Here is a 16,979-nt window from a genome sequence, read left to right on the forward strand (position 1 = left end):
TTTGCTTTTTGCAGAATGATTTTGGTTCTGATCCTTGGCAAGACTGTTTTGAAGGGACAGAACATGTGATTTTGTTATTTCAAATGTTTAAATTTTTTCTCCTAAGACTGAGGTACTACTTACTAATAAGAAAAAAAAATGGCTATTATATTAAGAGTAGAATTGAATATGGAAAGAATGTCCATTTTTTAATTTTATTCCTGGCCGTTTGCCCAGTTCCTTTGAAGGACTTAATAATTTTTTTCCTAATGATGCCTAGAGGTGAAGAGAGACAGTGGCTGGTGGTTCAAGCAGTTTGAATGAGGTAATCAAACAGAGCTGGAAAGTGATCTTCTATCCCTGGTGACATACTGCTGGGAATTCTGAAAGTGTTCACCAAAGAAAAGACTTTATAATTAAATTACCATTTAATCCCAATTCTCTACTTACTCATTCAGTTTAAATCAATAATGACAATAGGATCTCTCATGATATTTCACCAGTTAAAAAGAAGGAAAAGAAATGCCTGAAGATAACAGTATAAAAAAGTGAAATTGATATATGCTCATTTTGGTCTTTAGATGCTTCATAGAGTTAATTGTTTTGTTTCAGAAATATGAAATGACGTCTGATACGTGGCTCTCTAAACAGGTATAGTATAATGGTCCTTGTCACATTTTGGCCCATGTGATCATCCTTTTAACCCATTTGTAATGTGATAACTTTTTTAAAAATGCTATTTGAATAATACAATATGACTTTAAGGTTTTGCTAAGTTTGACAAAGTAATTCTTTTCCACTAAAACATTTATGATTTGGGCTTTCTATGACATCATTTGTGAAAAGTTTAGTTCTGTTTTATTCTAATGGCACACAAATTGCAGAATAACTACCAGGATCCATTTTCAGAATCATATATATAAGTAAACTTTTGAAGATGAAGGAGAAAAAGTTAGGACCTACCAAAACTGGATGTCATCGCCATTGTTCAAATTGCCAAGAAAATTGACCAAATCTCTGTATAAATTGGTCATGTAGAGATTATTCAGATGAACACTCTTTTCCTTAAATGTATCCTGCTCATAATGCTAGTTTGTGACACCAGTGAAGTTTGGCTGATTTTGATTTATTTTGTTCTTTACAACCCTCTTTTTATTTTATATTCTCTCCCTAGGTGTCATACACATCCATGGTTTCAATTACCACTCATATATTGAGACCTTCTAATTATAGCCCCAGGCACTTCAATGAGTTCTAAAACACTCAAAGCTATGCTTGGCATCCCCTCCTAAATCTATAAAAATAGCTACACACTCCCCAGGTCTAAACTGAACCGATTTCTCTTCTAGTCATTCTTATTTCTTTTTATCATAGGAGTCAATGACATAATTATCCATCCAGCAATTAAAACCATTAACCTAATAGTCATCCTTAAACCTTTTCTCAATCTGTATATGTAATTACTATATACAGATTTTACTCTCAAAGATGCCTCAAGTCAATTTACTTTTCTCCAATTCACAAACACTATCTAGGTTCAAACTACAGGTACAGCAGTTCCTCTTTAAACTGGTGAACTCTCCACCCCACAGTAAGCTGCCAATCCGGTCTCCATGCTGCGGCCTGGCTGCGTGACCTTCGTGATACATTTGATTATCACTACCAACATCCTCCTCATACTCCCACTCCCACAGCTCAAACAACTTTTTTCTCTTCTTTCCCTCCTTCAGATAAAGACCAACATCCTTAAATGGTCCATAAGGGATTAAATCAAAAGTTTTTCCAGCTCTGAGTCATATCATCCTTATACCCATTTTCTCCATTTTAGCTACATTGGCCCTCCTTTGCACAGGGACTGCATAGGTGTCCTCCCTTCTGGACATAATTCTTTCAAACTTTCTTATTTGAAGCCTATTCACTTTTCAAACCCTGGCTTATATCACCTACGTAAGAAGTCATCTCGTAATGAGAAGAAGCAAACATCTGCCACCCCATGAACATCACCCAATAAAGTTATCTTAAAGTCAGTTATAATCTTTGTGTGACACTTATGCAAATATTAAATATTTCCGTGGTTTATCACGGAGACACAGGGGTAAGGAGAGTGTTTATTTTTTGCTCCCTTTTTTAAACCAAATGCCTAGTATAGAATCCAATATATAAGAAGAACTCCATAAATACTTGTTGAATGAAGAAAAGAAAGAAGGAAAGAAAGAAAGAGAAAGAAAGAAAGAAAAGAAAGAAAGAAAGAAAGAAAGAAAGAAAGAAAGAAAGAAAGAAAGAAAGAAAGAAAGAAAGAAAGAAAGAAAGAAAGAAAGAAAGAAAGAAAAGAAAGAAAGAGAAAGAAAGAAATTGTAAATAGGCTAAACCCTTGCTTGTCTGAAGCAGGGGGAGAGAGAGAGAGAGAGACAGAGAGAGACAGACAGACAGAATGGTTCTAAATGTGTTTACATACATGGGTATCTATTAATATAAACAATTTTATTTTAGTGTGTAAAATAAAATTTGAGAAAAAAAAACCCTTGATTTTGCAGCCAATAATGGGCTCTCACAAAATTAAGGCAGATACTGCAAATAAAAACAATGAAAAACAATGACACAATGGATATTGATGTATTCTAAATTGCCCTGAATTATTAAGCCTCTTTTGCTATCACTTTTATAGCTGGTGACATTCGTAATAGTTTAACACACATCAACGTAATATATGCTTTTTTGAGATTAGGCCATCTAAATTTTAAATCAAAAATTTATAAATGTTTGATAGAATTTTTTTAAACCAGAGCATCCAGTTATCAATTATTCAGTAAGAAAATTCAGTTGGTAGTTTATCACAGTTGATTTTTTCTCCAGAAGCTCTAAGGAAATTTTATGAAATGCTTAGATGAAATTTAAAGGATGAGTATGCTAGGAGTAATGAGAAGAAACTTCTGAGATAAGCAAAATTCTAAGATAATTAGAAATTTAATAGAATCATCATATGCTTTCCTTCTGAACAATAGGAAGTGTAAAGGGAAGTGTACGTCTTTGGCCTAGCTTTCAAGGTACCTACAGCTGGGATGACCAGTACATAATATGTTTGGTCAAAGGATAGGGTTCAGAATCCCCAGTTCAGGGCCATGTGTGTCATAAACATTGACTTGCTTAAGGTCATGAAAGTGGGCAGTGAGGTTGGCAGAATGTTTATAGCCAGATAATGTCTAGTGGAGAAGGTGTTTTAAGTCCAGCCGTGCCTCTGAGATTGCAGCTCCCATCTGTTTCTTTTCGGAACCACTTCTAAGGCACCAGACTTGGGGAGATGGCAACATAAATGGGGGAATGCTCAGATATTCCATACTAGGAAAAAACTATTTATCTTTGATCAGAGCGCAAGGAAAGAATGGTGAGTAAGGGAGGAACCAATATGTCAGAGTAAATGTGGTGGATAGAGTGATATATGTAACTAATCTTTGTCCATTGTATATGTACATTCATCTACTCAACAATTGTGAGTTGGGACCTTCTGTATCTTATGTGATGAAGCTACATAGATAAAACTGACAGTTTAGTTTAATTATTAATTGCCTAGTGAAGAAAGCCAAGAAGTTACTAGATCGATATCATAGAGTGTGTTACAAGCCATGACAGAGGTGAATACAGGATACTTTTTAGAACATCTTGGGAGAGATTCCCTAACAGGGAGAGAAATTCTTAACTATGGAAATTTGAAAATAGTTTATATTTCATGAGATTAAGCAAAATATGAGAAAGATTTAGTTCAAAAGAGGACAGAAAATTTGTTTCAAATGGAAGAAAACCTAAGAGAGAAATATCCCAGAGAGGCAGGAGATGGAACAAATAGAATTATTGACTCTATCATAGTTGACAGATGTGATTAACTCAGTCAAGTATTTTGTCAGTATCTGTTCTATGCCCAGTTATGCAATTTTTCCAACCTTGAATTGTATATTACTTCAGAATTTTAAATTTATTGCATATATTACCTTCTAATTTTCATGAGTGTCCTTGTGGTAGAGAAGGAAAATATATATTGCTGTCATTGGATGCACTTACTAATGAAGGCAAAATCAGACTCTCCAATGTATTAAAATAGTCTTTAATTATCTTATTCATTCAGTAAATAATTACAGAGCTCAGTTTACATGACAGTCACTGTCTCGGGTGCTAGAGATACAGCAGTCAAGAATATAAGTTTCCTGTCCCATGGGACTTACATTAGAGAGAAATACTATTTAATACATACATATGTGCATACATGCCTTCATGCACAAATACAACCATACAAACAAATGCATACATACGACACCACAATGTATGTTGAATAGTATTAGATGTTATGGAAAACTGGAAAGAAGATACAAGGGTATGAAGGATGTCAGGTAGAGTTGGATGGTCTGGTTTCCCGGGCTGCACTTTACATAGCGTAATCAGAAAGCACCTTATAGATAAGGTAACATTGGATCAGGGACCTGAAAGAGATAAGAAGAGCCAGATGAAGGAAATAAAAAGTGCAAAGGCCCTATAGCAGGATCATGCAGGAGCCAGAGAGAAAGCCCAGTGAGAATACAAGAAGAGGAGATCAGAAAGGAAGTACAGGGCCAGGTCATCTGAAATGGCTTCAAGGCCATTCTAAAGACAGGAGAAACCATAGCAAAGCCTAAACCTTTGTTTATACCAAATATATAATCACTATCATTAACCCAGCAGGAAGGAACCCAATGTTTTGTCAGAGATATCCAGTTTCTTAATGCTTCTCTTGAAACAAGAGAAAGCAATTTATATGTATGGTTTCCATCCTTTAATTCTCAAAAATAATTCCATTGATTTAATGTGTCATTCACTGGAGTTTAATTAAAAATTACCAAATGGGGATTCACAGTTGTGAGTGGGCATTTGTGTTTGTGTGTTTGTGGAAAGATCAGTAGTGGGGATGGTAATTTTGAATTTAATGATTTTCTATAAAATCCTTTCAATTTGTGGCCTGTCAGCTTTTGTATTTTCAGTGAATTTATGTGTACATCATCAGAAATGAATCTTCAAATAACTAGAGTTGCTGAATAAAAGATTTCAGAAAAATATATTTAATGTATGTTACAGAATTTTATAAATTCTTTCTAAAACATTATTGTGATAAATTCATGCCAATGTTTGTATCTTCCTTATCTTCAAAGAATACATTGGTAAACACAATCTTATGTGAAGATATGAAAGTTCTTGTTTGAGCCAATTTAAACTGTCTTCTTCCTAACAGTAAATCATTCCTATCCACCATGCATGAAACTTCCCCATCCTTCCCACCCCTCAAACACATACATACTCACAATGTATCATTAAGTTCACTTTAAAAAATGCTAAATATCATAGTTATTCTTTAAACAATTTGACAATTTTCTTACCTAATTTTAAACTAATTATAGGTACAATCAATTCAAGAATTAACAGTAGTTGGCCGCACAGAATGCATATGCCATTTTGAGATTGTTATATGCTCTTTTACACTTTAGAATGAGGAGCCTGTATTTTCCAGAGATGGCAGCAAGTTCTTCATGACAGTTCCTGTTAAGCAAGGGGGCCGTGGAGAATTTCACCACATAGCTATGTTCCTTATCCAGGTAAGCGAAGGTTTGTTTTCATTGTCATCATGTCCCTGAAGGCCCAATTCTTGTGGCATTCTGAGCCTACACTTAATGCCTGTGAAGCCCAGCCATATATCCAATTCACAGACATCCTGGGAAGAAGACCTCTATCCACAGACATAAATTCAAGCTATATTTTCCCACAAAACAATCTTAACACTCAATAAAGTTTAGTGAGCTACACATGTGTGCGAGGAACTGAGGGCTTTGGAATATAGAACTGAATAAATTGTGATACACCCACACAAGCAAATACAATGCAGATTTTAAAAAACAGGACAAAGTAGATTTTTATGTTAAATAACATACAGGTTTTATGTTACAAAATATAGCAGAGTCACTGTGATGTTTTATGGACTTTCTGATAAAAGGAGGAGAAATGATTATTATTTTCCTCTAAGCTTCAAAAGTATACTAACAATTTACATAGTTTTATTTAATTATAAAAATCAATGAGTTCACACTAAATGGTTTAAATATGACAAGGTTAATGAGTCAATTTGAATTTAATTTCCCATAGAAAACATTCATGAGACAATAAAATATCCTTCAAAAATTAAATAAATAAACATTCTACTCTCACAGGTAAAAGGCTTTATAATGACAGGTCATTGTAGCTGAATTGGACTCTTTATTAGATTTTTACAAACAAACTAGCCAAGAATCATTTTATACCTACAAAATATAGAGTAAATATAAATGTGGCAAAAGATCCCTAACCAAGCTCTCTATTTTTATGTTACTAGAACCTTCAAGACTTGTGCTTATTCTCAAATGGTTACCATTACCTACATACATATTTGTACTGGGCAGCTTAATGCTTTGAAGTCTCAAAATTTTATGTCAACAGTTTAAAATTTAAAACTTGTACAAGGTCTGTGCTATCAAAATAATTGTCATGATTTTAACTTTCATTTTAATCAAGGCTAAAATAAATAATTTGGAACATATATAATTTCCACAGTAGAGATGTAGATTGGTTTTCATAGTATATTATTAAGGTTAAAAACAGGTTATAGACCAATGTATAATGTGATCCCATTTATGTTCTAAATGAAGGTATACATTTATATATGAATAAAATTTGGGGTGTTTTTTATCAAGCTATTAAAATGATTATATGAGGCAGGTAGAATTAGGGGAACTGCTTTTTTCTGTGAACTGCAGAGAGCTTCACTAGCAAATAGCTTTACCTGATAAACTTTTGCTAAGTAAGAGCAAACTTGGTTATCATAAATATTAGGGAACTATTTTGACTAAAAAAATTCACACTTTCCAAATCTTATAATTGATTGTGGCATTTATTGAATTTTTAAATTCCAGTATTTTATATTCAATAAGCTCTGTAAAAACCTAAGTGGTAAAGATTACATAAAAATTGTGGATACTTATAATGAAAGATAGGAAAAGATGTACCATACATCTTTATATATACCATTTCAAAAAGAAGACAGTCTATTCCACGAATCAGGAAGAGAAATAGTGTCTTTTCAAAAGTATAGTATTGGGTGGGGTGATGACATTGGCACATAGGATTTAAATCTCTGCAAACCCGAGGAAGTGTTCTTACAAACCTTGGGAAGAAATACTTTCTGTTTCCAATCCAAAGCAGCCTGACATGAATTCCTGTAGCAACTTCAAAGAATAGATGTGTTTACTTTGTTCATCTTCTACATGGAGAATATGACAAAGTTTTCATTGAAGTAGAAAACATTTTGTTCTATTCTGTTTGCTTTTCAAGGAATTTGTAGTTTGTCTCATTGAGAAATGAACATGAAACTGACTTCACCACAATGCAATATATCAATGTAACAAAATTGCACTTGTATCCCATGAATATATACAAATAAAAAAATAAATGGGGGGGGAAAGAAATGAACATGACTGCATGATTATTTATGGATACTTTGGCAATTGACTAAAATTAGTCTACTTTGTTAATGAGTCAGAGGTCAGTGCTTAGGTAAATACCATTTATACCTAAGTTTACAACCACAAAAACACATACACACATACATTATTTTACAAAATTTATGAATCATTTATGAAATTATGGATAAAGGACTGCTTTATTGACATGTATACACTATAAAATTTTGAAATTTTCAAACCAAATAAACTGAATGAAGGAGAATATAAAATCACCCCCAATCTTACCATATCACATTCTCATACTTTTAATCAATTAGTGTGTATATTTTCAATTCTTTTTTACATAAAGATATATAATTTCCCTTAAAGATTGCAAATATAATATATAGGTAACATTTAAGAAATAACTTGTGATCATTTTCTCACATCATTTAATTGTATTCTTAATATTTAACATTTAATAATTTTCTTAAATGTGATTTTAGTAGCTGATCAACATTATATCAGATAGATATATTGTACTTAAATGATCCAATTTTATTCATCATTATGATTATTTCCATTTTTTGGTATTAGAAATTATTCAAAGGTAGACACTCTTGGACATAAACACGCTTTTCTGTTTCTAATTATTACCACAGAATTACATTTCTAGATGTTAAAAGATACCCACGCAAAGCATATGCATATGTATGCATTTGTTTAGGTAGCACCAAATTGGGTCTCCAAAAAAATAGCATAGTAATTTACAGTAATTGTCGTAAAAGTAATGAATGCCAGCACTGATGACTTTTAACTCCTCTTCCTTCCCTTGCTGTTTTACATTGTTCCACTTAAAACTGACATGCCCATAAAGTGAGAAATGACAGGACATGTGCCTGGGCAGCCCACAGTTAGCAAGACCACCTTTGCGGTATTTGAGGCTTGGATATGTTTGAGAGCTTCCTGGTTCACTAAGAATGTATTTATTTGTGTGAAGTACCTTACTAAATAAAATTAGTAAATGTTTGCAAATACTTTGCTTTCTTACACAATTAGTAAGCAAATAAAAACCATCGATTAGAGACCACACTACAAAATTATTGCTTTCAGGTTATTTTCATTATGGAGAATGATGGCTGTCATTACTTATATTTTAGTGTTTTTTTCTTATTTACACAAGCTATCCTTGTTAAAATGATTCCAAAAGATAAAAAGAGAATGAATTCATGTGTTTTCCTTGAGTCTTCTCCTTTTAAACATTATTGTCATTTTATGTAAACTACAGCATTGCATCCTGACATTTTAAATTTAAACTTAACTTTAAAGGCATACTTCTTCCATAATGCTAAATAATTTTGAAAAATGTTAATATTGAGTTAGCTCGATGTACATAGATAACAATTATTTATTGTTCAATGTTTTCTTTAGGGGCAATTTGTTGTAATTATAGATGTCACTATACATAAAGCTTATTTATATCATGGATTATTTCTTTAGTGTAGATTAACAGAACTGGAATTCCTGGTTCAAAAGTAAAATATTTCTAAGCCCACATATTTCTGGAATATATATATTTCCAGATCACTTTTCGTATGAATGTGTGAAAGCCAAATTCATGAGTGTTTTCTCTGTTTCAATATTTTCCATTAAAGACAATATTAAATAAAACTATGGCTTTTCTGGAAATTTATATAGCTAAGATAATTGTTCTAGAGTGTTACATATTGACATTACTATCAGTTTACATACTTCCTGAATCATACACCCATGTAAAACTTTTTACTTCAGAACATTAAACTTTTGATTACTTCAATATTCTCCCATTTCTTTCCCCAAAAATATTTGTTATGTAGGATTCTGACTTTGTAGAATCCTAAGTCCTGCGATTCAGACTGCAGTTAAGAGACAGGTTTTTATCAAAGGCAAGGCCACCTTTTCCTCTCAAATATGGGGAAAACAGAGTTTTCATTATGTTCAGTGGTTCAGATTTATGGGTGGAAGGACTTCCCTGCCATCTTCCAAAATTGTGTTAAATGAAAAATTATATGTTGGTGAATCTATTCACTTTCTCTATTCAGCAGCACAAAGTTTTGCCTAGGAGGCTGATGATTTCACTTGGAACAATTTTAAGTGCTGTTATTCATTACAAATATTGTAGAAAATAGCATGCCCCCAATTCACAATTCTACCACCTAATCAACCCAATAAAATTATTTCATTAAATTTCACCGCTGTGTCTGATTAGGACATTGTCTGAAAACAATTAGCTCATCTTATGTGATGAATAGACAGTAAATTAAAGCATGCTATTTTTATGCACTATAACGTTTCCCTTATTTAGAAGCTATAAAAGTTAAACAAAATTTAATGTAAGAAATAATTTGAATGAACAGGGTATAATCAGGTAAAAAGTACATGCAATGTGTTTCCAATTTGCTTCCAATATGTAAATAGAAATATAAAATTAATATTTAACTTCTTTGAGTAAGATAAGTTCTCCACCAATTCAAGGAGGGATGCCTGATGTTTAATGTCCAAATAAAAATATTTCATTCTAGATTTTTAGCCCTCTTTTAAGAATGAAGAAAATCACTAGTTTTATTGCTTTTTGTCCTAAAATTAAAATTGAAGTATGAGTATAATTTAAATCATATTTTCATATTGCCTTTATTAAAAATTTACTATGGTTTTACTCATACTCAGTGTTTCTATTCTGCCAAGTTAATTTAATGGAAATTAAGGATACATAGAAAGAAAAAAAATGTTACTGTGGTGTAAACATTCCTGTTCTTTTCTGCTTTGTTACATGACTTTTCCTATGATTTTATTACTGCTTAAGGAGTTTGATTTAACTGAAGTACAAACACTCCCTTGTGAAATCTAGTCAAGTCCCTTTGCCAGTTTTAGTCTTAATCTGTGTTCTCTGCTCATGGCTGAAGAATGACCAGACACACCAAAGTAAGGCAAGCATGAGGTGACATTTATTGAGGGACAGCAAGATAGGATTATAGAGCAAGAGCAAGACACAGGTTTACAAAGCAAGGTACATACACCACAGATGATGACCAGATCCTTTGTAGCAGCAGATAAAGACAGTTTGGTTATGGTCTGGGTCTTGTTTTAAGATGTTTGAATAGGGACCTCCCTGTGGTTCAAATGTCACTATGGAAACACTTCGATTGCATAGTTGGGAGTTGCATGACCTGAGTCTTACTATGCATGTGGATTCTAGGGCACTTTCCAGACTGTATTGTATCTATGCTGCTTGGCCCATGGGCTGGACAGTCCTCAGCATTCTTTTGCAGTTGGCATGTTAAGTTCTGATTGGCAGATTCGTGGGATGCTCCCTCCTCCCCCAGGTATGGCAGTAGCTCAGGGAAGGATTAGGCTGGGGCAGGACCAAGATGGGGACAAGGGGCCCACATTTGTCCTTCTTGCAAGATGGGGCAATTGCACCAAGGCCAGGCACAAACTTTCATCCCTAGGAGACCTGGAATTCCTTGCTAACTACCTAACATCTTGATATTTATTATTGACCTATTATGTAGTCATCTACCATATTCTGATTGGTATTGGGATTGTTTACCTAGAGTCCAGATCAAAATTAATGTGCTCACTGCTATGATATACTGAAATATATTATTGGAAAACAAGTGCATGTTATTATGTAATATGTGATGGAAGTTTAACTTATTCCCTAGCCTGTATTTGCTCTGGTAGAGAAAAAGCAAGCAAACAATTATGGAAATTTAAAGTAAAATGAAAAGATTGTGAGGATGTTATTATGGCTTCCAACACAAGGTATTTTGGTCCTCCATTTAGAAGAACAATATTTTGGACCAAATAGATCATTGAAATATATAGCATATAATTTTATTTTATTTTTTGTACATTTTGTTCAAGCATTTTACAAGCACTGGATTTTTTCTCATGACCATTTTACTCCAGAAACTCTTTTGTCCTTAAAACACACACACACACACTCCCCAACATTCCCTAAACAACAGGGAAAATAATTAACCTAGAAATCTGTGAACAAAAAGTATCCCCAATTATTTACCAATAGTAAGCAAAGTTTCTTCCCTTTATGTATGTATGTATGTATGTATTTATTTTATTTTTGGAGACAGGGTCTCACTCTGTTGCCTGGGCAGAAGGGCAGTGGCATCATCATAGCTCACTGAAGTCTCAAACTCCTGGGCTTAAGCCATCTTCCTGCCTCGGCTTCCTGCATAGCTAGGACTACAGATGTGCACTACCACCCCTGGATAATTTTTCTATATTTTGTAGAGAAGGAGAAACACTATGTTGCTCAGGCTGGTCTTGAACCCCCGACCACAAGTGATCCTCCCACCTCAGACTCCCAAAGTGCTAGGATTATAGGCATGAGCAACTGCATCTGGCCGCATTTTTTATTTTTTGAGATTTTTTTCATCTTGAAATTGGTGCCAAAGATGCACGGAAACCTTGAAATTTTAGCATCCTGTCCTCATTGGCTCATTCAAAGCAGGGCCTGGAAATGAGTACGGGGAGCCAGCTACTGAATTATTGTACAGCGGAGATTGGCAATGAAACACTGGGCATTAGAACTCTGTGCCGGCCTTTGGGTTGTGCAGTTCTCACACCTCACAAACTGGGTCTCATCTTTGCACTTACACTTTTAGTCAACAAATACTTGTATATCACAGTCATGCATCAGACAGTATTCAAAGAAGTTGATATAAAGAAGCCACATGATTGTTGCTGAACTTAAACAGCTGGAAGTCTAGAGAACTTCCTTTAACAACAAGGAATAGACTATTTAGGGAGATGTTGGAATGCAGATGCATACCAATAAGACAGCTAATTTTTTGAAGGAAGATTCTAATACTACATGTACATAATGGAGTATAGAATGCTCTTTCAGTTTATACTTTAAGTAGTATGGGCAAGTAGGTATGATAGTAAAATTCTTCCATCTGAAACTAGATTCTAGATATATTTATATTAAAAGGCATTGGAAGTATTACTCAGCTAATAGATTACATTCTCTGAAAACAATGCAATTGAACTACGAGCCAGCAAAAAAATTTTAACTTTTAAAAAGCCATACATCTGCAAATAAAATATAATTTCTATATTATTCATGGACTCAAGGTAAAATCAATAAATATGTAGAAATAAATAAAAATACTATATAGTCCAATATATGGGATACATATAAACAATAATTATGGTAAAATTTATAGCATTTAATTAAACATATATATAATATTTAATTTTACATGTGTATATGTATATATACATATATATAAGCATCCAATGTCAGAATCTAGAAAAAGAACAGAACAAATTCAACTGTAGAAGGAAGGAAATGAGAAATGGAAGATATGAAATTAACAAGCTAGAAGGCAAAGATAAAATAAAGAGGTATCTATTGAGGTTAGTTAAAAATTGAGAAAGTACCAAATTATAAGAAAGTATATGCAGTGGAAAGAGGGCAAAACTGCATGTTAAAAGAATAGTATGAATAACTTTATGTCAACAAATTTGAAGGCTTAGGAAAAATGGGTAAATTCTAGAAAAAAACATCAAATCTGATTTAAGAAACAGTCTATATTGTTCCATAGTATTAAAAAAAGGAAATCAGTGTTTTATTTAACATCAGGCAGAGGTGGATTTTAAGCATGGATTATACAACTATTCGAGGAATATGCATTTCCAATTTTATAGAAACACTTTCTGAGAATAGAAAAAGATGTCATATTTTTACATACATTTTATGAAGTAGATGTCATCATCTTGTCCCAAAAACAAACTAAGACAGTATGAGAAAGAAGGTTAAAAAATCCTAAACCAAATATTGGCAAATTGAATTTTTTAATGCAGTAAAAAGATAACTATTATTTTTTCACACAGAAATGCTAAATTTGCTTAAAACTCAAACATCTATAAGATATTTCACTGCATTTACATCTTCATGAGAAAATTTATAATCATAATAATAGATACAGACACAGGATCCATTAAATTTTATAAAATCAATATTCAAAAATGTTAGAAATTAGGAATAAAAGGAATTTCTTTAAGCTGATAAAGACACTCATCTCAAGCTTCATTAATATATCATAATCGACAATGGAACCTTAGTAACATTTCCTTTAAAATCAGCATTGAGATAAGGAATCAAAATGGGGTAGCTTGAACATACACAAAACCAGAAATGACAGTTTCTAAAATTACCATCTAAGAGAGAGAGAAAAAAAAATGATAGGGGGAGGTATCTCTTGGAATATTGGTGGTAAGGGAAAGGTGTAAAGTAGTGATAGAAATTAAAGACTCTTTAGAAAAAAAGCATTAGATATTACAATACACATATCTACTCCTAATGGTACCACCTCAGGGACCCCCTTAGTGTACTACTCTTTAGGGTGCTAGTAAGAGAAAGCTAGTGAGCCATCTAATCCTTCAGCTCCCTTATGTATGTGTATCCTGGAAAATCCAGGATATTTCTAAAGAACAAAATATGGCTGTCAAGAGACACACAAAGTTACTATATGAAGAAAACTGAATGTAGGAAGAAAGATTTTTCAATAGAAGAAAATATTTCCCCAGGAAAAACAACTATAAAGCAGAGGAATGCTATAAAATAATCCTCCAGTATCAATTAAATATCATCAAATAACCATTTGCAGTTATAAAATTATTTAAAATATGTATCTTTAACTTCTAAGGATAAAGCAAAATGAAATTATGTCAAGATACCTATCATAAATTAGGTTCTTCAGAAAGCAAACTGTGAAATGCAGATTAGCCTACAGGACAGTTATTCCAGAATATATCAATAACTTCGGAAAGGTGAGGAAAGAAGCAAGATTGAGCAGATGAATTTGTGGTGTGGTGCCATCTGAATGAAGGCCTCAGCTGACGCCACAGAGTTTTGGCCTAGTATGGCCCTTCAGAGTAGTCCCAAGTCAGGGCAAGAGGGTTAGGTTTATGTACTCCACTGTGGATCAGGCTGTCCTTAGGTGGGAGCTGTCTTTGAAAAGAGATGTTATTTTGGGCGAGGCAGTTTTCTTCAGTCCAGGTGTCTTAGTCAGTTTGGGCTGCTGTAACAATTACCAAAGACTGGGTGGCTTAAACAGCAGACACTTGTTTCCCACAGTTCTGGAGGTTGGAAAGTCCAAGATCAAGGTGCCAGCCCATTTGGTTCCTGGGTACAGATAGTGGTCTTCTTGCTGTCTCCTCACATGGCAGAGAGAAAAAGTTCTCTCTTCTTATAAGGCAACTATTTCCATGATGAGAGTTCCACTGTCATGACCTAATTATTAATACTTTCCAAATGTCCCACCTCCAAACACCATCACTAGGGATTAGGGCTTCAACATATGAATTCATATTTAGGTTTACATTTATATTTATAGTTATAAAACATAAATACTTTTTAATTATCATTTTTTTCAAAAGAAAAGAAAAAATAAAAAATGAAGGAATTTTTTTTAATGTGATGAGTGAGAATGGGCATAGGGATGAGAATAAGACTTCTCTGAGCATATATATACACACACACACACACACACACACACACATATATATATATACATACACACATATAATGTAATTTTTGAACCATGTACATATTTTTAAAAGAAAATTAAATAAAAAGAATGAGGATATCAAAGTCTTAATTGAAATACTAGTAGAAGCAAATCTACCTAAATATAAATCAAACTGCTGTGAATTTAATTGAACATATTACTACAAACACACACATATGTATACCTCCACAGAGATACAGAGAGCATATGGAAATCTAGCTATTTGTCTCTTTATCTATCTGCCTACCTACATCATCTATCTATAGATGTGTGTATGAATACATCCCCTAAAAAAGGCCTGGAACTAATAACATCAGAGTAGCAATGAGCACACCTAACCTTAGATCTTGATATCTAAATACCATAATCCAGTGGAAAGAACTGAGCTCATTGGAAAAATGATCACTCACAGGTATGGGACAGAGGAAATAAAATGATTTGGAACATTTTATTGTACAGAAATCAAGGAAGTGCTCAAAGACTAACGTACTTATGTCTAAAGAATAGACAGTTTGGCTTGAAGGGTTCCCACTAACCAAATTTTGAGATTCTTTCAGCACCATAAAGAGCAGCAACAGTAATGGAATGTAACACATTGCATTTAATAATATTTGAGTCCATAGTAATATGAGCGGGAGGGATGGAAAGAAGACACGGTATACAGGAGGGAGAAAATTAGTAGAAATGCTTTACAGAAGAATGCCACCTAATAAATATAGAACATATAAGAAATCACTTTGAAATGATAATTTAATCAGGGAAAGGTCATGAATGATTCCAAAACTACTTAGTGAAAAGTTCATGGGAAATCACATCTCACTTTTAATTACAAGGCAAAATGTACATTTATGACAAAAAGATCTCACAGTTTTCATGCAAACAAGAGGTGTCCAGTATCCCCCTTGCAATATTCTTGCCAAAAATGTTTTGCCTAAATTAAATGAGAAAACAATTGGATAAACCCAAATTGCTCAATATTCTATATAAGACCACTAGATAAAGAGTCTTAAAAATGGTTAAAATGTAGAAAACAAATAAGATAGAATGACAGGTTTACTTTAAAAGAGCTAAAGAGATCACAATTCTGTGCAATATCTAAACCTTGATTGGGTTCTGTATTTAAAAATATATATCTTACATAAAATTTATATATCCATATACATATATATGTAATTAAATTATTTGGGAGAGTTGTGTAAATTTCAGTATAGACTACATATTTAGATGATAATATAATTTTCATTGATTTGTGATTTGCTTATATGGAAAAATATTTTTAATCTTGAGAAATATATTCAGTGTTGAAATAACTTCATGGGCAGGGTGTGGTGGCTCACGCCTGTAATCCTAGCACTCTGGGAGGCCAAGGCAGGCGTGTCGCTCAAGGTCAGGAGTTCGAGACCAGCCTGACCAAGAGTGAGACCCCGTCTCTACTAAAAATAGAAAGAAATTATCTGGCCAACTAAAAATATATATAGAAAAATTAGCCAGGCATGATGGCGCATGCCTGTAGTCCCAGCTCAGGAGGCTGAGGCAGTAGGATCGCTTGAGCCCAGGAATTTGAGGTTGCTGTGAGCTAGGCTGACGCCATAGCACTCACTCTAGCCCGGGCAACAGAGCGAGACTCTGTCTCAAAAAAAAAAGAAAGAAAAAAAGAAATAACTTCATGTCTGCAACTCACCTTCAAATGTTTCAGAAGACTAAATGGAGGGGATAGCAAGTACTCAGAATGTTGAACTTTGGTGAATCTAGGTAAAAATTGTGTGTGTATTCATTGCACTATCCATTCAACTTTTTGTAGGTTTGAGTATTTTCTAAATCAATAGGAAATGGATGAGATATGGTTTTATACTCATTAATTTGACAAAGATCAAGTAATCCAGTGAAAATGACTGTAAGTGAGGAAGTAGGGAAGAGGTGTAGCAACAAAAAC

General features: G+C 33.4%; 1 protein-coding gene across 4 annotated transcripts in view; it reads left to right on the forward strand.

Moving 5' to 3' along the window:
- Positions 1-16,979, forward strand: part of DPP10 (dipeptidyl peptidase like 10) — a 1,316,731-nt gene that overhangs the window by 1,243,221 nt on the left and 56,531 nt on the right. For all 4 annotated transcript variants that reach the window (XM_045558744.1, XM_045558743.1, XM_045558745.1 and 1 more), the window contains 2 exons: positions 592-630; positions 5,484-5,591. In XM_045558744.1, the coding sequence (XP_045414700.1) occupies positions 592-630; positions 5,484-5,591 (147 nt within the window). The remainder of the gene's footprint in view (positions 1-591; positions 631-5,483; positions 5,592-16,979) is intronic.

The sequence above is a fragment of the Lemur catta genome, chromosome 8 (assembly GCF_020740605.2).
Source record: "Lemur catta isolate mLemCat1 chromosome 8, mLemCat1.pri, whole genome shotgun sequence".
Lineage (NCBI taxonomy): Eukaryota > Metazoa > Chordata > Mammalia > Primates > Lemuridae > Lemur > Lemur catta.